This window comes from Papaver somniferum, chromosome 3 (assembly GCF_003573695.1).
Source record: "Papaver somniferum cultivar HN1 chromosome 3, ASM357369v1, whole genome shotgun sequence".
In the NCBI taxonomy this organism is placed as follows: Eukaryota; Viridiplantae; Streptophyta; class Magnoliopsida; order Ranunculales; family Papaveraceae; genus Papaver; species Papaver somniferum.
In genome coordinates, this window is record NC_039360.1 from 129,238,134 (window position 1) to 129,260,892 (window position 22,759).

Here is a 22,759-nt window from a genome sequence, read left to right on the forward strand (position 1 = left end):
GATTTATCAAATGACGGAATAAAACTCGTAGGTATTTCTATGGGAGACAAATTTATCTATTCCAATAGACTTTTCTATGTGAGACAGATTTGTTTATCAAGTCTTCGACTTTGGTTCATAGCAACTCTTGGTTGTGGGTGAGATTAACTAAGGGAATCAAGTGCGTAGAATCCTGCTGGGGTTCAGAGATGTAAAGAGCGCAATTGTACCTTGATCAGTATGAAATTGATTAGGGCTCAACTACATTCCAGTCCGAAGTTCATTGGTAGTAGGCTAGTATCTGTAGCAGCTTAATATAGTGTGGTGTTCAAAGCTGGACTAGGTCCCGGGGTTTTTCTGCATTTGCGGTTTTCTTCGTTAACAAAATTCTGGTGTCTGTGTTATTTCTTTTCCGCATTATATTTTGTTATATAATAGAAATATCAAAGGTTGTGCGTTAAGTTCAATCAACTGTGAATCCGATCTTTGGGTTGTTGATTGAATTGATTGACACTTGGATATTGGTTTGTGATACCGTCCAAGTTATTTCTCTTATTCAATCGGGCTCGCAAATTCCTATTTGGTGATTGCATATTGAATTGAGAAATTGAGATATAAACGACTATATGATCACCAAATGGTAGTTGCTGATCTAAACGACTATATGATCAAGTAAATATACTCTAAGTCGGATCCCAGTCAATCAAGATGTGTACACAAATCACAAGATACGAAAACCAATAAGAAAAATCTTTTTGTTCTTCTCTTCAATGGCCTTATATACCTGCACACCTCAAACTTGAATCCACTTTTGACCAATCACATACAGAACGTAGTATGTTAACAATGGATGATTGCAAGTTGTCTTTAGATCTAACAACAGTTCTAAAAATCCCATCCATATTTTGATCTAGTTTGAGTGACCCTTATGTCAGAAGAAATGGCTCTCGAGAATAATCAAACTAGGTGCAATCAAAGTTTCAACAACCGTTAGTCAATCAAATAAATAATCTAAAACTAAAATAATGCAATTATCTAGTTTCCCAACAACGGTACTCGTAGAGCTTCTTGATCCCACAGAAGTCTTTAAACGAGCGGTCATAAGAGATTTCACATAATTAGGGTACTTTTCTCTCTGGATAGACGACTCCACCAGAAACAACACGAATGAATTTTTCCTGGCTCTTAGGATAGTTTGCAAGAAATGTAAACTCAACTATTTATAGACCAAGGTTGTTTGGGCAACAAGGAAATTCCAAAACGAAAAATATTCTCAAAATATACAATAAGTACCTAATTTCGGTTTTTTTATTTCCAACTAATATCCAACTTGTAATTCTGAAATCTCTCATTAAAAAATATTTAATATTAGTTTAGCACTTAAATAACATAACTTTCAAAGAGATAGTTTATATTTGCTGGAAAATCAAAAGCATATAATCGAAAATTCTTAATTAAAAGATTCTCAATATTTTGGATTGGGATCACCTTGAGTATCAAGGAATATATTTGGACAATAAAAGATAAGATTTTTATTCATGTCCATATTATGTCGACATCTAAAACTTTCCTATTTAGCAAACCATAATTCCAAACTCACGCAAAATCGTAACATAATATGTGAATATGAAGGATCAGGTTTTCTCTTGTGATCGGTTCTACCACGACTCTTAACAAAGGTTAAGATCGTAGGGATTGGTTCTACCATGACTCCCAACATTAGCTAGAATCAGTTCTGCCAAGTATCCAAAAATGGTAAGGATCGATTCTACCAAGACTCTTAACATAAGTCAAGATCGATTTTACCGCATATCCCAAACTAGGTAAATATCGGTTCTACCATAGCTCTCAACATAAGTCAAGATTGGTTCTACCAAAGTTATTACCTAGGTTCGAATTGGTCGTCCAATAGATCTTCAATGAAAACCGGACCAAAACGCCTATTGATTTCCTTTCAATTACTTTTGTATATGTACTTCTTTTAAACATATGAAATCAAACATAGTTTCCTAGGATGAAATCACACCCTATATCCATTACACAATCAAGTAACAAGTTACATAGGTTGTGTCGATGTCACATTTACGAAGTTCAAAAAATAAATGTTATACTTCGTAATCAAATTTTCTTCCTTTGGAACTTTGATCATACTAAAATGACCAAGTCTAATACTAGATTATTAAATATAACCTCGTATTTTTAGTTTTCAATCTTAAAAAACTTGAAAGCAACAATAAGAATAGAAACAAGTCAAGTAATTATCACTATAACTCAAGTGGAAGGATGATGTCTTCATTGTAGTCGATACATCTTCACGATCTTCGGGTCTTCAGAGTAATACTTGTCTGTCTCAACATTCCTAGACTTTCTAGTCTAACCTAGTTACCTAAACGAAGTCGACTCTAGTACATTTAATCAAGCGATTCTAATTGAGTTTTGATACTAAAATATGACAACTAACCTTGACATACCAATGCGTTGTGGGTTTAACCGAGAAACGCTCTAACAAAATCATATAATTACGCTTCAAATTAGAAATCTAATGCAACTTAACCCAAAACTAAACCCATCACTCGAACAATGGTAAATAAAGAATCTTTCAAGTTATATGCTAAAATAATGTATTTGTGATTACAAAAATGTATAGACCTAAATTGATTCATATGATTCGCAAGATCTCTAAATCCTCAAGGTAAGAAAATGAATATCTTCTCGAGCACCAATTCTTCTAATAACTGAAAAACTGAAGCGGGCACAAGTGAGCATGTCATCCCAAAAAGGTGGCCCAGTAGATACCGTTATAACATTCAGGTAATCACTAACATGCTTCATAATTCTACTAAACCAAAACAATTAAACACTTTTTACACACATCACACAGCAGAAGATTGCTTCAACATCATCTCCTCGGATCTAGTTGCCCAGACAAGATCTATGAAAGATCACCCCAAAGATCATGTTCTACGGAAATGACGTTAGAAAAACCTAAACATATAAGGATATTTAGACTTTGGGTCCCAATTTTGTGACCAGATTTGAGTTTGGGTCCTAGGAAAATTTTAATTAGAGTTTGGATCTCAGGACTTGGGTTGACCGTCTTAACCACCAGAACAGTCAGTTTTATCGTGGAAATAACTGAACTATCCTTAACAATCCCTTCATTTACCAGCTACACCAAACGGATCTTGTTTCCGTGATCGGTTAGCATTTCTAAAATCTTAGCGGCCTCATTCTTCACCTTTACTCTTTCGGTCTTCTTCTTCCACTTTTTCTGGAGAAAAATAAAAAGAGTCCTAACATCAGGCAAATGAGTCATCTGATTTGTTTTGTCGAGAAGAAGCTTTAATCTCGAAAGGGTAATTAGTTAATTATTGCAAAACAGACAATAGATTGGGTGGATTTTAGATTATAGTTTCAATATCTATATATCAGGAATTTACTCTAACCAACATCATGTTTTGGGAGTGATAGTGAGGTTCTGTTGGCGCAGTATTGGACGGAGGCGGTGATGGTGGAGAAAGTGGGAGATCGACGTTAAGTAAATATAAAAATTTAAAACTAAATTATTAATGAAACATTCAAGACGGTCAATCCAAGTCCTGAGACCTAAATTCTAATTAAAAATTTTCTATGACCCAAACTCAAAGTTGGTCACAAAGTTAAGACCCAAAATCTAAATAGCCCAACCATATGTTATCCTAACATCGACTCACTCAATGGAGAAGAAGATGCTAGGCCAACTTCAGTCTCAAATGATACCATGAATTCAAGTACCATATGATATTCTCAAGAAATGTGTATTTCTCATGAGTTCACATACCACCATTAAAGTTTTGAATATAAAAAGATTTTGAGTACTATAACCTGGCCCCACACAGCAGGTTCATAAATGACCCAATTATTATTCATAGAAGCGAAATATATGATGCCCTCCGTTAAATAATGATCATATCCAATCATGAACCCAGAATTTCTTCCAAAAATAAGATCATGTAACCCAGTCATACTACTAAGACTGAGCAATCAATCATAACCTGGCCTACGACCAATCCCCCAAGTAAAATATGAATGTTTATATTGAAATCCTGCGAAACCCAGACACCCTAAGATATCGAGTCCCTTGCCTCGAGCTCATAGGTCTTGAAATTATCTTACAGCTTGGCACTTGAACACTTTAACTGCCAATTGTTGGTAAATACATACTATTTTAGTCATACACAGTAAGTAGTTCAGTTTGCGTACCTTGGCATAGACAGACTCCTTCCATGCGTAAAACGTGTCGTGTTGTGCCGACATATATAACATGAAGAAGGATGTCTACTATGATATGTGTCGTGTTATGTTGTGCTAGAAAATAAGACGCATTGTGTCGTGCCGTGTTGTGTTTTTTTAGTCAAAAGTAAAACACGACATATAATACACGGGCACGCACGCGAATAACCTTGTTGTGTGGAATTTATGATTTTCATATAGAATTTTTTATTTTTTAGTATTATTAATTTAAAGTCAGTTAGCATGCCTAATTTACAAAATACTAGTCCCTAATTTTTGAAGCATAATTTCTTTTTCGAAGAATAATTTTTAGTTTTTGGTGTACGAGTAATGTTTTGAATTATCATTAGTAAAATTTATTTAAAGTCAGGAATTCAGTAACGCATTTCTGTTGTAAACCGTTGGGATATGTTTTTCCATTTTACTTAATTATTTATTTTTTACAAAAAAGGAAGGATCCGTTGACATGGTTAGAATGACATAATCTTGACATTTTAGCGTCATTTTTCTACCAAACCTAATCGTTAATCAATTTGAAGCTACGATTTTGGTGACATGTTTCTCATATAAAACTTTACATTCTCACCAAAAATGAAAGTATTCTGAAATACGAAACTTCACCATTCAAAATTTTAATCTCAACAATTAATCTTTAACGGTTGATATTCAAAATGGTAGATGGTGATCTTATACATCTCGGAATGTTCTCATTTTTGGTGGGAGTGTAGAGACTTATAAGAAAAACATGTCACCAAAAAATAAGCTTCAAATTCATTGCCGGTTGGATTTGGTAGAGAAAATGGTGCTAAAATGTCAAGATTATGTCATTATAATCGTGTGAACGGATGTTACCCCTTGGCAAAATACTAGTCCCTATTTTTCATTTATGCCAACACTCCGCCTTTTACAATGATTTTTGGAAATACATTAACAGGAAACAAAATCACAATAGTTAAATAAAAAGTAAAAATAAGAAACACAAATACACGCAGTTGACAAAAAACATACACACAAATAAATGCAGCAGCACTATTCCAGCGGTATTAATTAAAGTGAAATAGTAAAAACAAGAACCAGCAATGCAACAATATAACGGTAACGCAGATGGTAACATGCACTGGATCAGCCTTAGAGGATAGCCAATTAATTTTCTCAGTAGACTTCCCATGATCATTGACGTCGATATAAGCTCCTACCCTCATCCCGTATCTTCTTGTGTACGGAAATAACCCCGACAGATACTCTGTAACAAAACACGCTGCAAAAGTAGTAGTATACCTGATATTCGTAACCAAGTTCACTCGGAACATAGCTGTACTTCCATTTGAAACAACAGATCTAGCATCCTCCCAAGGTACGTCAACAGTTTCAATCGTCTCACCATCATAGAAAATCCCTTTCCTGTTGATCGTAAATTCGGGTATAGTAGTAGTAGCAATCGGTAAACTTAAGTTCTTGCCGTAATAAACCGTCACATTGACATCATCACAGTAACACTATGTTTGTTTACTCCTGACTCATCTGAGTCGTCTGGATCTGAGTCATCTGGATCTGAGTGAAATCACCTGACTCATCTGGATCCGACTCAATATGTTTGTTTTGAGTCAGTTCTGACTCATCTGGCTCAAAAAACGTGAGTCAGTGGTTTGGTCCCGTGAGTCAGGAGTATTTTGTTACCTGACTCAAATGGGTCCGAGTTAGGGATTATGTCTGAGTCATAGGTCGAGTCAGATCTGACTCAAAATGCAAAACAAACAATCTGACTGCTGACTCGGCCCGAGTCAGAAATTGACTCAGATCCAGACGCTGAGTCAGCTGCAAACAAACAAGATCCTTAAGCGACATAGTGTTTCCAAAATGCCATGCGGAACGATACGGTGTTGGCGTTGATGGTTTGGATATTGTGCGAGTGTACATCCAGTGAAGGAACGTACAATCTCTCGATAGAAAATTTGGGATCCGATGGACCAATGCGTAGGAAAAAGAAAGCAAGTATCGTAGAGGTGATAAGTCCACCGATACATTTGATACAATCTTCATCTGCCATTGATACTTTTTTTTGTGCAAAGGTGTAAAAGAATGCTGTGAAACTAGGGGATAAAGATCAGCATTATATAGCCAAACCACATCAAAGACTTTGAACAGTGAGTCTTCTAAAAACGAGTTAAATAATCATAACAAAGTCAGTAACTTGCTGATTCAAATTTGGATAATTACTGCTGATGAGTGTGTTTTTTGTTTTCTTGTTTCGTTTTTCTTTGGTATTTGGTAAACTGTTGGCAAGTTGATGTATATAGATTTTCACCATCTTTTTTCGGTAACCCCTTGGCAGCTTTGAATTTGGCTAGGATTCATGGATCATGGACTGCTCAACTTATACGTGTCAGTTAAGTATATACTGTAGGTGGTAAACTTGGCCAACTAACTTAACTCTGAAATTAACAACTTGCTCAAATGCTTCATCGGAGTCGACTAGGCACCAATGGTCAATGGTGTGCAAACGTAAACGTATAATGGACTCATAATCTGTGCCATTTATTTAAGGCTGGTATCCTATACGGGCTATATACACTTGCAGGTATCACAGCCTCAATGCAAGGTCGTGCAGCAACTGGCTGCGACTCCAAAACATAACGCTCGGGATAAATGGTAGATCGTATGCAGTATATATCATGGCATCAATATATGCAAGCCAGCCAAATGTAGAATTTACAACACAAATCATGAAAATTCTTTAGTTTTTATGCTTTAATCAACTCAAAATATAAGTTGAAACTTGAGAATTCTGATTTGTGCTTATTAGATATTACAACAAAATGATCAAAAAAGAAAACAAAAATTTGAATTTATTTTACAGGTACCCTTCTTAGTAAGAAAGGACTCTAGTCTGTGTATAAATTAAAGAAAACTTCCATACTGGGCTCTGACTACAGAAAGAAAAAAAAATTGGTTGTTTTTTCCTGCATCAAGCAGAATATGCTTTAAAATTGACTCATAATTCAGAATCAGCATAAATAGGAACAGGCAAGAAAGGGAATGGAGCAATAGAAGCATATGCGACCGGTGCACGTGACTGGATGCCAATAGATGAACCCTTCCGTTGCATTACAATGTGTTGATCATCTTCACCATGTTGCGCTTGGGTTTCACTGGTAAATAAACCTGGTGTGGTTGCCGTAAGCGTTTGCTGATTTTCAGTGACACGGTGGAACAGCATTCCAGACATAAAAATGGGAAGATACAAAAGGCTCCCATGAAACATCCTCCTTGCATTTTTTGCAGTGCGGTCTCGAACAAACATAACGGCACCAGCAGTCATAAACAGAGTAAGCAGAGTCGATTCAAGACAAAACCAGCCACTAGTAACTCCCGCTGCACAAGTTTTTGTCCATCACAAAGCTTAGTCGGAAACAATTATCTACATAACTTGTTTATAATGATTATATCATGCACCCAGAAATAGTTGAGAAATAAGTACTAAAGCATAAGATTGATTAAAGAATTCCCAAGGAGAAATGTCAGCAAATTGTGGGCCACATGTACCAAAACATCAAAAATAAGCCGCACTTAACAACCCAAAATTGGAAGTGGTTCAACCTCCAAAAGAATAATAGTTTTGCATTACTAAGTAGAAGCAAGATCAGTAATACCGACATCGTGCAGCGGGTGACATGGTCATGTGGCAATGGTGTGGAGATGGTCTGTTGATGCGACTCAGGAGGTCAACGGCGGAAGCAGTGTTCAGGTCAACATGTGGCATTAGTTCAGATTGTGAAACGATGGTAAGGATGGTGATTATGAACATGGTTATTTGCCGTGGCAGTATGGTGATTTTTTTGGCAGTAGAAATAAGGTGTTGAGCTAATCAACTGACAAAAGACTCTTCCTACTCTGCTAGTGCATATAGATTAGAGATTCAAAACAAGTCTACTTAGGTGTCCTTTGCAGGGAAAATGAATAGAAAGACTATAACAGCAAAAAAAACAAAAAAAAACTTCGGAATATAACATGATTAACTGATGAATTTAAATGTGTTGTACAGTGGGCATTAGAACTCACAATCATAGGCTAAGTACCCCAATGGAAGAAGATACAGGCAATTCCTTAAAGATACCCAAGAAGTTTTCCATCCAGAAGGATCGGCAAGAGATATCATCTTAAACCTGAATAACACAAAAGCAAATACCAGAATATGATAAGGTAAAATAACTGAACTGTTGACTACATAAGACTCGGACTTTCACATATTTGATCTTTCAACCAACATGTGATGCAACATGCATGAGTAGCAGCATTGCACCCACTATAACCCCGGCAACTATATTCAGGAACCCAACCATTTGGAATACTCACATGTACAAGTTAGGTATATCTAAAGATCACATGTGAATATATTCCAACTGAATCATTTCGTTACTACTAATAGATGCACTACGGTATATAACTATTATATTGAAGTTTCAAGGAAAACAAGAATGAATACCCCCCAGTGGCGTAATCATTGCGGCACAAGTATGCGAGAGCCATAAAATGGGGTAACTGCCAAAAGTATAAGGCAGCTGGAAGAATCATCGCGTCAAGTGAGACGTGACCTGCAGCTGCTGTCCACCTGAAAAACAAACGAAAATGACGTGAGCAAGCAACAAGGCAGAAGATGAAAAATTTAAACCACTATGAGCAAAATGACATAAAGATTAGTAACGGGGTCAATTTATAGCCTACTATCATCCCAGATATGGATGTCCCTACATTATGCAACTTTTGTTAAACGCAACGAAGATCCCGGGTAAGATTGTGGACAGATCAGATAAATTAATTTTCTTTTTAGAATTACCCAGTATATAAGAGAAGGAACTCATAACTCCTATCAGGTCTAGCGACAGACCACAATTCATACAGCATATGAAATTTAAGTTTTATACAACTTGGTGAGAGAAGGTATTCTTAACCTAAGGAACCTATTTACAAAGAAAAATCCATTTCAACTTAGAGCAGGATTGTGTTCATGAAGGCTTGCTTAAACCCAGAAAGTAGTTACCCAAGGAGTGGAGGAATAGCACCAACAACAGCTCCAACCCATGTATTCACTGGATGTATTTGCTTTAGGGGAGTATATACAAATGCATAAAGACCAAGAGTCGAGGCTGCGAGCCCTGCTGTCAGCATATTTGCCTGCAACAACCTTGCCATGGAAGAATTCATAACATATTTTACCTTCGGGTAAAGGGAAATTAACAAAGGGGTTAATCTAAAGTATATAAACAAACAACAAAATTAGTGTACCTTGCATGCCAATAAAGCTGTGCCTGTTACCCCGATAGTAGTTGCCCACATGGTGGCATGAGGCAGGCTAATTCGCCCAGAAGGTAGCGGCCTTCTTGCCGTTCTCTTCATTTTGGCATCATTTTTTATTTCAAATACCTATTTTTTACGATGACAAATTTAGCAAGATATTCCTTGAGTTTAATCACATAAACTTCAGAGCACAGTGCAAAAAGTTCAAGCTGAGACAAAATACAGCTGATAATTGTAAGAGAAGATTGCCTGAATGGCAATAATGTGAGAACTAGCTACTCAATTGAGGGGTGGAGATATGATAAACCTTACATAGTTCAAATACTAACCTGATTCAAGGAGTTTGCAGATGCTGCAACCATCATGGTAGCGGTACAGGTCAAGCAAAGTCCAGCTATATCAATTGCACCACCACTTCCCAGAACAAACCCTGCCCCAGAAGTTGCCACAACCAGCATGCTACAACGAAAATGCAAAAACCGTAATTAGTTCCTCAAATATAACAACAAGATAACTTTCATCAATGCATTTGTGCAAATATATCATTACAAACGAAACTTAAAAACACGTAATAATTCTGTAAGCCAGCAAATGACATGAACTCCACCAACCTTCAGAAAACTCTCCAATTATAGACTAAAAAATGAACCAAAACTCTCCAATCATAGACTCGAAATACACCAAAAAGTATGCTGTCCCAATTCGTACTTCAACTTATGTTTTCATCGAAACACATCCACTTACATCTTAAGGCTGATTGGTTATGGCTCTTTGACTCATACTCCTTCACTTTTGGTTCTAATCTTCACGAAACTAGAACGGTGTAAAACTTTTGTTTCTCATTTCCAATACGTGCAATATAAAAATGAGACTCATATCTTCCCAGTTAACGGTAATTGTTTTTTGAGGACATTCTTTAGCCTGAACGGAATAATAAGAGAAGCTGCCGTGAAACCACTGATTGGGTTGCACTTGTTTATCACCAACCTAGTTTCTATATTTACCTTAGTTATTGTAATATAAGCTATCAACATGTATACAGGCCATTGAATTAAAACCAAATTTGACTTCTTTTTTAACAGAAGAAATTCAAATGAAAATCTAGTAGGGAAATGGGGGAATGTATTGCTCCACTAACTCTATGAGTTTGATCGATTTACTACTCTAAAGTAAGATCCAAGTCCAAAATTCAGATGAAAATCTATACAGATCACAACCAGTATCAATCAAACAAATTACCTAATCTGGAATCTTAAAATGAACCCTAAATTCATCTCAAAAATCAAACATTTTTTTAATTCCCAACCTGAGCCGAGCTTTAGATAATTCCCAATAGCAACGCCCATAATGTCTAACCACCTCAGCAACATCTCCAGCTTTTATCAAGGTTGCAGTAGTAGCTGTAGCAGCTACAGAAGGTCCAACAACATCTGCTGCTGTTGCTGATGACGAAGATAAAAGCCTTAAAGCTCTAGTTGCATCAGATTTATGGAGCCCTGATTTCAATGAATTAGAAGAATAGACCGGAAATTCTCCACTAGATGAGTGAAGTTGAGTCTGCGAAACCCCTGCTCGAACTCCGTAACCGTTGAAAATCACTGCAGAACGAAGAAGAGAATCTGGGTATTGAAAATTATGATTATGATTACGGTTTGATAGATAGAGAAGTTTTGATGATAGGGAATTCCTTCTCCACATGGTTACTCTCTCTGAACCCTGAACCTAAAACATGAGAAGATTAATCAGAATCAGAAAAACCATTTTCTACCAGGTAAATGATCGGTCCGGTGTGTATACAGGCCTACAGAGGGAGAGGGGGCATATACAACAGCTCAATCTAAATGACCATTTTTACCCTTAACTCGGGAAACTCTATCCATACCTGAGAACTCGGTTAAATCGGTCTGGGTCGAAGCCTAGTCATCATTTATACATCCGTTTATCTACACATTCTAGACAGTTTATCTCTTACTCCACTCCCACTGCTCCGGAACTCCGAACTAGAAATGGATAAAAGCTTAGAATTTGGTGCTTTCACGCAGAAATTCCTCATACGTCCTTCACCGACTCCATCTCCGCAGACCCTTCCTTTAAATGGTTTAACTTTCGCTGTCAAAGAAATGTACTTTCAATTGACACTTCTTATTCAGAATTTCTCATTCAATTGCTATAACAGTCATGGGTTTTGTTTCATTTTTTCTGAAATTCATTTTTGTTTTTGTTTAACATAGATTTGATGTGGAAGGATATGTTACTGGGTTTGGTAATCCGGACTGGATAAGAACTCATTCAGTTGCAACATCAACAGCTCCGGCGGTTTTGAGTCTCTTGTCAGGTGGTGCTACATGTGTTGGTACAACTGTCATGGATGAGATGGCTTACAGGTCCAAAAATGAACTCAACTTGTTTGATATTATGTCTATGGATTGTGGAATCGTGATAATTTAATTCATGAAATTGAGGATGAGTCTGGGGAATTTACTTATGAACTAGGATTAGGCCCCAGAAGAAAGTCTGATCGCCTGGGGTCATATATGGCTGTGCTAGATGTAATCCTCCGGCCATGCAGTATAGCTTCTTGGCTACACCTGTGAAACCTTATAAGTCTTTTGGGTAGATTATAAACTATTAGACGCAGTTTATACAGATGTTTATCACTTACTCTAGGAGATTTAGTAACTTCAATAATACGATTACTTTGAGTGTCTTTCTTTTGAACAAATTTTATCAACTTTTGCAGTATAAATGGAGAAAACGTACATTATGGAACACCCATTAACCCATGTGCTCGAGATCGGGTACCTGGAGGATCTTCCAGTGGTTCTGCCGTGGCTGTTGCTGCTGAGCTAGTGGATTTTTCATTAGGTAACCTATTCTTATCAATGTAAAGAACATTATATACATTTTGTACATGGTAATACAGTATGACATTGTAATATCCCACATTGCCTAGAGTAGATGTTTAATTCAGTTGTTTAAGTGCAGCTGAATGTAGTTTTAAATTCTTGGTGTCTTTGATTGGTTTCAACTATTCCGTTCAAGTTATATGTAATGAGAAATGAATGGGTGATCTTTACCTGTGGCTTTTTGTTGTTAACCACTCCAATTTTAATTTTTTAATCTGTTGCACCGCAAAATTTGAAGACCTTTTTCTTATATATTTCTTGAATTAGGTACTGATACAGGAGGTAGTGTAAGAGTACCTGCATCATATTGTGGAATTTTGGGGTTTCGACCTTCACATGGAGTTGTTTCCAAAGATGGTGTTATTCCAATGGCACAAAGCTTTGATACCGTCGGTAAGTAATTAAAATTGGTCATCAAACTCTTTAAACATTACATTTATAGTTTACCTGGTGAATTTTCTTTTTCAGGATGGTTTGCTAGGGATCCTAAAATATTAAACCGTGTGGGACGGGTAATACTGCAGTTACCTGATGTTGCACCTGTTCGACCTAGTCATTTTGTTATTCCTGATGACTGTTTTCAGCTTCTGAATATCCCAAGTAATCGACTTACTGAAACCGTAATTGGATCCGTTAAGAAGTTATTTGGGTGTAAGTCATTCGTTTTATATGTACTACGGCTTTCCACTAGGAGTTATCACATCTTGCTTATATTTGATGAAGTTCCTAATAATGCCATTTTGTAACTTCTACCTGGCAGCCCATGTTTTGCAGCATAAAAATCTAGGTGAATATGTTGAAGAGAGAGTTCCAAGTTTGGAACAATTTATGGATAAAAGTAACAAACACCAAGGATATATACCATCTTTGATAGCACTTTCAGCTGCCATGAGGTCTCTTCAGAGGTAGGGACATATGTTTGGCGTACAAATATAGTCGCATATATCCTAAATATTGAGTCCCTTTAAAATTTTAATTTCGAACCTTAGGTTTGAGTTCAAAAATAACCACAAAGACTGGGTAACCAATGTCAAGCCTCACTTAGGCCCTGGAATATCAGAACGTGTTTGGGAGGCCATGCGGTCAACAGATGACAACATCGAACCCTGTCACTTGGTGAAATCTGAAATTCATGGAGCTCTTACTGCACTTCTTGAGGTAACCCGTTAAACACAAAGACCCGCCTCATTCTTTTGTTGTTATAGTGTTCATACCATCGCACCCCTCAAATTTCAAGTCATTAGTTGTCTTTGCTATAGCGTTGGGATACCAAATCACCCATTTTGTTCTTAATCTTCGGATACAGTTGTTCTGCACGACTAATTGTCTCCTAGACTCCTAGTATCATGTTTTCTCCAATCTTCTTAATGCCTCTCCTAACATTCTTCGTTAGGATTCTGGGGTCCTTGTGATCCCTACAGTTCCTGGACCTCCTCCTAAACTACTAACTGAAGGGGGTACACTGGAAACTTTTCGGGTTAGAGCTTTTAGCTTGCTGTCTATTGCTGGAGTGTCTGGGTTTTGCCAGGTAATTTGTCTCGCATCATCATCATAAAAATGATCATATTTCATATTCAGATCGTTAGCCATTTCCTATATGTTACTGTTTTCTGGTGGGATTATTACTAATTTGGTTATATATTACAGGTGAGCCTACCACTTGGAAGATATGACAACCTTCCAGTGTCTATTTCTTTGATCGCAAAACATGGAGCAGATGGGTTTCTTCTGAATTTAGTTGAAACCCTTTATGGTACTCTCAAGGAACAAGTTGAAATTGCTGAGAAATCTGGTTAGCAGGGTCAAAACCCTGTATAACATGTACTATTAACTGCAAGTCATATAATAAGATAGACGGCCTTTCTCATCATGTTGTATATTACTGAAACAACTAGTAGTATTAATTGGAAATAAAACGGTGAAGACACAATATTTGTTTCCTCTTTTAGTTCCAGCAAATTATACCTAGCTACCCATCCTGTTCTTAACTGCTTATAGTCTGTACTATGAAGTAAAATAGTTGATCTAAATATACATTCGATATAATTTTCTGCAGTATGTTTATATAATTTTTTATACCGGTTATTACTCGGCCTAGGCTTGGCCAGCTAAATTTTATTTCCTGTCTATATCTTGTCAAAAGACAAACTTATTCCAATGCGTAGGAATGACTATTACTGGGTCTGAATTGCAAGCTCTCCAAGTTGTTCGACGTCTTTTCCCAACTTTTCCACGATTACCGCCATATATCCTTAAAACAAGGCAACAAGGCCTGCTATATCCACTCCATCTCAGCATGCTTCCCCATATGGAGTTCCAAATCACATTAGATGCAACTTCGCCACTATCTGTGCTGCCGACTCGATTCTCATCACGCTACTGATATCACGACCACCGCTTCACGTGACAGAAAAATTGCACTAGTTTTGATGAAGTACAATGTGAATCAAGAAGTGCCAAATATTTGGAGGTGCAACACTATAGAGATCAAATTAAAAATAATTTTATCCGAATTTTTTGGTCGGAAACTAGTATAGTCGGTTTATGAATTGGTCGGATATCATATAACCCATACGCACGGACTTGTCCGGTTAGGGTTTTTTTATTAGATTAACCTACTGCTAAAACATTCCTGGTGGCTTTATCCTATTAATCCTAGGATCGTAGGAGTTGGTTAAATATCAGCGGTCAAAGATCTGTATTCCGTGACGCGTGTAATCATTTAAGGTTCCCAACCCTACACTTAGGAGTAGGTAGCTCAATTCTCGGTAAAATATTGAAAGGAGAAAAGTGAGAACCACTACTGCACAGAGAAAAGAAAGAAAGAGTCGGCTCTAGAGAAGGAGATTACAACAATGGCTTCTGCGATGTTGAAGAGATCAATGGTAGTGAATGGAATCAGGGTTTTAGGTACAAGGGCATTCGCATCATCATCAGTAACTGTAGGAACTGATCTGGTTTCGACAATCTCTGATGTTTCTCTACAAAAAGCTCGAACATGGGATGAAGGTGTTTCATCTAAGTTCTGTACAACTCCTATCAAAGACATCTTCAAGGTTTGTATTTCTGGTCTCTCTAAACTCCATCCCTATTTGGGTTTCGTTTTTTTCTTCTGAATCGGTTTTGACTCGGGTCTTAATTTATTTCATTTTTGCAGGACAAGAAAGTTGTCATTTTTGGGCTTCCTGTAAGTTCAATTATATGCCCCAATTTATTGGAAATCGCTGTTGTTTGATGATCTATAAAAGGGGTTTTGTTAAATCTTTGTATTTGTTTTTGTAGGGTGCATTTACTGGTGTTTGTTCAGCACAACATGTACCTAGTTACAAGAAGAACATTGATAAGTTTAAAGCAAAAGGAATTGATTCTGTGATTTGTGTTGCTGTCAATGATCCATATGTTATGAATGGATGGGCAGACAAGCTTGGTGCCAAAGATGCTGTAAGTCCTCATTTTATCTTATGCAATCATTTTTCTTGCCATTTTATCTGTTCACTAACTAAATACTATGACGTAAACTCTTTTAGAGATACGCTCAATTGGTGAACAGTTTAGTCTAACCCTTCTAATCTAAGGATCAGGTTTGTTCAGTATGGTAATTATAGGTGACTTGAGTGCTATATGCGTCAGTATTTGAACAACTTTTCTTGCCTGCCAAACACTATATGTTGACGATTTGAAGATCTGATACCATAGACAATATGCTTGAGGAAACAATATTAACATTTTGTAGATTTATGACCATTGTGTTTGCTTGTTCACAGCTCCTACACTTTATTGTATTAGGTAGTGAACCGTGATCACTAAAACTCAAACTGCCAAATTACTCTTCTTGTTTGGTTTACAACTAAAGGTACACAAACCTATGTTGAGGATGGTCTTTAACTAACTGGATATACTCTAAGATTATTTAGAGATTTCTTCAATAGTAAGCTCACTGGCTACAACCAACCATGTATAACATTTTCAGAACTAACTTACTCAACGCATTACAAGACATGTGTAGACACTCCTTGTTTTGTCTGACAATTCAAGATTTATCTAGGCATAAAGTACGACACACCAGCGATCTACTACCAATGGTCCCGGGTTAGTAAGTCCAGTCCTGCGGAACAAGAACTAGTTTGTGTGATAGATACACCATCCCTTCATTGATGTTGATTTATTTAAAGAGAGACTTCTCTTGAGCAATGTAATTGACAGGCCAAAAGATTTATGTAGCTGAAAACTAGACGTGATTGATACAAAAGGTTTAATACATAACTTGTACAAAAATAATGAAGAATTTTAGAGAGACCAGCAATGGAAATTTTGTTGGAATATCCTGTATAAGTTCAAGACCAATTTGATTCTATTATCACGTACTTCCCTACTACCTTGACTGGCCATCTGCATTTTTTCAGGGTCAGCTTGATAATAGAATCAGTTAGTGTGCTACTATTTTGACAGGCAATCTTTAGGCTCCCGGCTGTAATCAATACTATTTGGATTCCATTTAATTCATCCATTGTACATATATGGCACCAAGTATCAGGGTCAGTGGTCTTTTGACTATTTAGTGCTGGTTGTGACATAGTTCTGGGGTTACATTCTCTAGGTACACTGTAATGATCAATACAAAGTCTTGTGGATGGCACTAAAACAAAGCTGTACAGTATTCTGTGGATATGTATTGCCTCTTTGGCAATGTTTCTTTATATCTATGTTAAGGACAAGTAACAATTATAGTAGCGCGAGGAAGAATGAACGATAACCAATATGTGCAAATTTTGATTCTTAAGCATGCTTGCTTGGACTTTACACTAGTGTTCAAGTATAAGAAAATTACCCTACACTGGAACAAAGTGAAAGATCTCGCTAAGAAACATACCCTTTGCTGTTTGAATTTCTAGCTCAACAGTGATGGTAACGTGAAGACCAAGAATGCTTAATTGTTAGTTGTTCTGTGGATAGTTTTGATGTATTAACTATTTGCTGAAAATCTTCACGCACATAGTAACATATATAGTTTGTTTAGATAACTTTGCAGATTATTATTTTTTTGATGTTATTATTATCATTTTCTTGATAAACGCAAATCAACAGATTTAACATCCTTAACTTTTTTTTTTGCTTTAGATTGAATTCTATGGCGACTTCGATGGGAGCTTCCACAAGAGCTTGAACTTGGAGAAAGATCTATGTGCTGCTTTGCTTGGTCATCGCTCCCAGAGGTATGCTTCTAGTCTACATCTGTTGTTTTCTGTCTCTTTCTATTTCTTGTAATCTCTTGCTACATGACGCAGACCTGCCTTACCTCACCACCTAGAATGACCATCTTACCCTACAATGAACTCACAGTAGTAGCCACCATGTGGTACTATATTAACCATGCCATTAAAACTATCTCAAATACTCTAATACTGGCACTGCAAAATATAGAGATCTCCGAACCCATGTGGCCACCTCCCCTATTCACCATGACCACACCTCCTGACCTACCATTCTACTGCGGGTCCTGTTACACCACCACCTTTCCATTGCACACCATCACCATCAGCCATGAGGTTGCTACTTACAATCATCTCACGGCCCCTGTCCATCGTCTCTCTTCTCCACCATCCCCTCCCTAACAACATAATTCATAACCACCACCAAGTCTTCAACATGTACTTTGCTTTTATTGTAATTATGTACCAAACTAACTTGTTTAACTTGCTAACTAATTACAAACCTATATTTTATTTTGCTAAGTCAAAACTAATTACAAACCTAACTTTCAAAGAAGCAGTACTTTTGGTTCCCCAAAATATCATTGGGAATGATTATTCAATTTGTTACCTAACACCCTTATTCCAAGTCAAGACCTAAACTTCTACGAAATAATGCACCTCTTATGGATGGTTGTTATCATTGTTCTGCAGATGGTCAGCATATGTCGAAGATGGAAAAGTCAAGGTTCTGAACGTAGAGGAAGTACCATCTGACTTCAAGGTATCTGGTGGAGAAGTAATATTAGGTCAGATCTGAACCCTTTTTTCCACAGTACATTAGTTTTCTTCTCTGGAGTAAAAGAACCTAATGTCAATAAAAAATATCTTTATCTATGGAGTGTAAAGTTATGCAGTTGTTTGTTTTGAGTTATGTCCCGACTCCTGTGACTCCTGCTATTATAAACCCTCCAAGGTTTAGATGTCTTTGAACAGTACGACTTGAGAAAGCTGAATTATATTTTCTTTGTTGATATTAAATGCCCTCCTTCTGTGAGTTTATATTTTTCTGCCTATATTATTTTACTCTTTCTTATATGGTGGGTAGAGCTAATTAAATGAATCTTGAATGTCTGTTACGACGATGAGACATATTGAATGCTGACTTAGTAAGGAATAATACAAGCAGATGTAGTTTGAATGGTTGCAAGTTGTAAGCATCAAAAGCTTCTCTTTTGGACCTTCGGTCCAGCTCTAATGTCTTTGTCACTACATGATGTCTGGGTTTGTTTTATTCATACTAATTTTCACGTTGCAATGTGTGGGTGGAATCTGGTCCAGGTTTTCGTGTCTCTCATTTCCCCAGGGCTTGTATGTGTGATACAGCCCCCCTATATACTGTGTTCTAGTTATTGGTTAAATTTGGATTAGCGTTGCAGTCTTGATATGGGACTTTCATTTTGTCTCTTCAATCTCCAACTCTAAGCTCGAATAAGCTTAAAAGGTGGTGTCAACCTCAGAAACCAAATCATAGTGGATTCTCTTGTTATCTTTGATTAATATATTATATTGTCAGAGTCTTTTTTGTTTGAGATTGAGTTATTATTGGGTGCAAACAAACAATCAACCTTCAATGCGGCGGGGTCAATTGTGTAAGAGGGAAAAGTGTCGTTTATATTTTATGTTTGGGGGTCCTTGGGGACCTTATTTTCGATTGAAGCGATATGGGCTAGCGATATGTTTAATTGATATATCTGACATGGATTTGGGTATTTGTATTCTTTTTTTGTTTTTGTTACTGAAGAACGGTTGGTAAGGTTGATTTAGAAACTAGGTACTGAAATAGTTACAGCAATGGTTTGGTGTCTATGTAACAAAATAGTTGTGTTTCAGCAATTGGTAATTGTTGTCGACTGAACACAGTACCCTGCTATTATGCCAGGCCTGCCCAGTGATGTGGTCCTTGTTAGAAAAACATATGCCTCATGCCTGTTTAAAGTTGGCGTAGATATCAGGGTTCAACCTTTAAGTTGCAGTCTTCCTGATTGAATTTTCTTAGGAAAGCTAGCGAAAGCAAGTTGCAAAATTAAATGCTAAACACTGTGTTGTCTAAAGCTTAGAAAGCCTAACAACACGTTTGTTTTTTCCTCTATATAGGTAGAGGGTTCTATATAGAGGTTTACCTCTATATCTATATAAATATCACTATATAATCTCTCTTAAAATCATGTTTGTTTGACCACTATCTAACAACTCTATATTGTGTAGCCAATTTTATATATTTCTCATTTTACCCTTATAATATTCAAAAAAATCCATGAATATCCATTACAACCAAAGATGTTCAAAAATTCCAAAAGGAAAAAAATGTATTAGAAAATGCAACTAAAGATGTTCACTTTTTCTGAAACGGAGCGAAAGTATAACTTTTTTCTGAAACGGGGTAAAAATATCACTTTTTCTGAAACGGATCAAAAATATCACTTTATCTGAAACGGGCGAAAGTATCACTTTATCTGAAACGGGCGAAAGTATCACTTTTTCTGAAACGGAAAAAAAAAATCACCTTTTCTGAAACAGGGCAAAGATCACTTTTTCTGAAACGGGGCAAAAACATAACTTATTCTGAAACAGAACGAAAATATCACTTTTTCTGAAACGGGGCAAAAATTTCACTTTTTCTGAAACAGGGCAAAAATATCACTTTTTCTGAAACATGGAAAAAATCACTTTTTCTGAAATGGAGCAAAAATATCACTTTTTCTGAAACGGCGCGAAAGTATCACTTTTTCTGAAGCATGCGAAAGTATCACTTTTTCTGAAACGGGGCGAAAATATCACTTTTTCTGAAACGGCGTGAAAGTATCACTTTTTCTGAAACGGGGGAAGTATCACTTTTTCTGAAACGGGGCTAAAGTGTCACTTTTTCTACAACGGAGCAAAATATCACTTTTTTCTGAAACAGCGCGAAAATATCCCTTTTTCTGAAACGGGCGAAAGTATCGCTTTTCTTGAAACATGTAAAATTTTAGATTTTAAATTAAGGAATTATTTTTGGACATTATAAGTTTGTTCGAGGATATATTAGTCATTTGAAGGTTTAATAGAGGTAGAGGCTCAAAAATAGCACCTCATTGGTGCTATTTGATTTCCTCTATATAGATAGAGATTTGCCTCTATCTTTATAGAGGTAGTGAAAAAAACAAACACCAAATAAATGAGACCCACCATTATATAGAGGCTAACAGAGCCTCTACATAGTGGAGAAAACAAACATGATGTAAGACGGAATTAGTGTTGTGCTGAACTTGCATTGTACAGTGGATCACACATCCAAGTCAAAGATTCTTAAAAAGAGTCGAGACCAAAAGTGTGTGTAATCAACGACAACCATAAAAGCCGTTGTCCAAAGGTAATGTGGACAAGCTAGAAAGCCCTTCAAGGTGGTGTGTATATACAACAACATTGGGGGAAAGTTAAAGTAAACAATAGAACAAACACAAAACAACGAATGCATTCAGACTCGTAATGTGGAGTACTTTGTTTAGAATCTCAAAGCTATTGTAATGTACTCGTGTTTATACTTTCTTTTCGACGTGCCAAAGACAAAGTAGAACGAGCATAGCCTTTTTTTTATCCAATGCTAGGGGACCGGACGGAGGAGGGCCTTAACGTGACCGTTGAACAATTTAAATATGAAAAATGTAGGATAAATTTATTTTTATCATTAATCCAGATTTAAGTGCTCATAAAGCCAGAACTTCCCGAAGAAGAAAAAAAGAAGAAAAATTTCCTGTTTGTGTTGGTGCTGGTAGATATTTAACTCTTAACAATTTTGCCTATGTAAAAGGACGTGAGATCGGTCTTTCTATTCCATTCCGTTAAACAAGTGACTTCTTTTGAAAAAGATAGTTTTTGATTTGCATTGGAGAGTTTCAACTATCAATCTCTTTGTGTGCAGCAGAGATTTGCATTGGAGAGTTTCAACTATCAATCTCTTTGTGTGCAGAAGAGACAAAGGAGATAACGAAAGGATGGATAAAGAAAAGAAAAGGTTAATATTTCTGACCCACCATTCAAACACAGGGGAAACAAGTCAGTCAAAAGGTCAAAGAAAGGAGGGTGTGTATCCAATATACTAGTTTTACGGAGGACCCATATCTAAATGGTAGATGTAAATGTGTCGTCCTATGGTTAGTTGTACGTGGAGAAACACTGTACGGTCGAGTCATATTACGGTCAAGCCAAGTCACATCAGTATTTGTTGGTGCAACTTGCAACACTACCAAACAGGTGCATGAAGCCAATCAGAAAGATTTTGCGACTGTAAGGATATACTGTTATGTACCGTGTATCTGGTTGTTAAGTTTTCTCGAAGGTTGGATGATGTCTCGTTGCACAAAATACTATTTTCGTTTCTTAAAAAGAGTTATTATTATTTATTTTATTTTTTTAACCTAATACATTAGTTTGTGAGTGTTCTTACAGGAGATAACTAAGAATTCTTACCTCACCATAAAATTCTGTTCCACGAAACTAGAAGTCTTCTACTCCTGTATCTGTATGTAGCTTACCTAACAGTACATTTATTGGTGTTCATTATTATACTATAATACAGTGCATCTACTTTTGAATACAACGTAGGAACCTCACTGTGCCATTAATCGGAGACTACACATGACTGGTTGGAGTTGAACCCTCTATTCCTCGTACTTACAACTAAAAGTCTATGAGTGTTCTAGTTGGTCAGAGATTTCGTTAATGCTCAACAAGAAGATCAGAGGTTCAATCTCATTTATATATACTACATTTTTCACCTCATGTGTTAAAATAAAAAAAATATATATATTTACAAAAAAAAAATAAACTCATCCTCTTTCTCTTTGAAATGCAATTCGTGTATTGATGGGCATCGTTCTCAAAGAGCTAAGCACGAGTAAATATATAGCCAATTCTCAACAAGAATGATAGAGAAAAAGAAAATTTCCAAAATGGCTGTCTGGTGGAACAACTAGTCAAGAACCACAACAACGCACCCACAATTCTCTCTATCCATATATGTTCTCTCTAACCCATCTATAATCTCATATATATATATATGTCTCTTTCCCTCTCCCT

At 36.6% G+C, this 22,759-nt stretch overlaps 3 protein-coding genes across 3 annotated transcripts; 2 read left to right on the plus strand and 1 right to left on the minus strand.

Moving 5' to 3' along the window:
• Window positions 1–6,959: 6,959 nt before the first annotated feature.
• LOC113357349 (protoheme IX farnesyltransferase, mitochondrial-like) lies at window positions 6,960–11,347 on the minus strand. The gene is made up of 7 exons (XM_026600727.1): window positions 10,853–11,347; window positions 9,876–10,005; window positions 9,535–9,672; window positions 9,290–9,423; window positions 8,735–8,860; window positions 8,311–8,414; window positions 6,960–7,623 (listed from the first exon to the last, which is right to left on the minus strand). The coding sequence occupies exons 1-7, from the start codon at window positions 11,242–11,244 to the stop codon at window positions 7,244–7,246; spliced, it is 1,404 nt and encodes a 467-aa protein (XP_026456512.1). The 5' UTR covers window positions 11,245–11,347; the 3' UTR covers window positions 6,960–7,243.
• A 176-nt stretch (window positions 11,348–11,523) lies between these two features.
• On the plus strand, window positions 11,524–14,510 carry LOC113357350 (amidase 1-like). Its single transcript, XM_026600728.1, has 9 exons — window positions 11,524–11,668; window positions 11,778–11,930; window positions 12,287–12,411; window positions 12,720–12,845; window positions 12,921–13,103; window positions 13,213–13,357; window positions 13,442–13,610; window positions 13,846–13,980; window positions 14,100–14,510. Exons 1-9 carry the CDS (start codon window positions 11,553–11,555, stop codon window positions 14,247–14,249), a joined length of 1,302 nt encoding a protein of 433 aa, XP_026456513.1. The 5' UTR covers window positions 11,524–11,552; the 3' UTR covers window positions 14,250–14,510.
• A 701-nt stretch (window positions 14,511–15,211) lies between these two features.
• Window positions 15,212–18,711, plus strand: LOC113357351 (peroxiredoxin-2F, mitochondrial-like). The gene is made up of 5 exons (XM_026600729.1): window positions 15,212–15,508; window positions 15,610–15,639; window positions 15,735–15,893; window positions 17,571–17,665; window positions 18,356–18,711. Exons 1-5 carry the CDS (start codon window positions 15,308–15,310, stop codon window positions 18,459–18,461), a joined length of 591 nt encoding a protein of 196 aa, XP_026456514.1. The 5' UTR covers window positions 15,212–15,307; the 3' UTR covers window positions 18,462–18,711.
• The last annotated feature ends 4,048 nt before the right edge of the window (window positions 18,712–22,759 follow it).

Bases quoted from the DNA above. Each gene is read 5' to 3' on its own strand.
- LOC113357351 (XM_026600729.1), top strand. From the start codon at position 15,308: ATGGCTTCTGCGATGTTGAAGAGATCAATGGTAGTGAATGGAATCAGG. The intron at 15,894-17,570 runs GTAAGTCCTCAT...TTTTTGCTTTAG, and splicing joins AGCTTGGTGCCAAAGATGCT to ATTGAATTCTATGGCGACTT. The intron at 17,666-18,355 runs GTATGCTTCTAG...ATTGTTCTGCAG, and splicing joins CTTGGTCATCGCTCCCAGAG to ATGGTCAGCATATGTCGAAG.
- LOC113357349 (XM_026600727.1), bottom strand. From the start codon at position 11,244: ATGTGGAGAAGGAATTCCCTATCATCAAAACTTCTCTATCTATCAAAC. The intron at 9,673-9,875 runs GTTAGTATTTGA...CGTAAAAAATAG, and splicing joins CTGCAAACTCCTTGAATCAG to GTATTTGAAATAAAAAATGA. The intron at 8,415-8,734 runs GTATTCATTCTT...TGTGTTATTCAG, and splicing joins AATGATTACGCCACTGGGGG to GTTTAAGATGATATCTCTTG.
- LOC113357350 (XM_026600728.1), top strand. From the start codon at position 11,553: ATGGATAAAAGCTTAGAATTTGGTGCTTTCACGCAGAAATTCCTCATA. The intron at 11,669-11,777 runs GTACTTTCAATT...TGTTTAACATAG, and splicing joins ACTTTCGCTGTCAAAGAAAT to ATTTGATGTGGAAGGATATG. The intron at 13,611-13,845 runs GTAACCCGTTAA...ATTCTTCGTTAG, and splicing joins CTCTTACTGCACTTCTTGAG to GATTCTGGGGTCCTTGTGAT.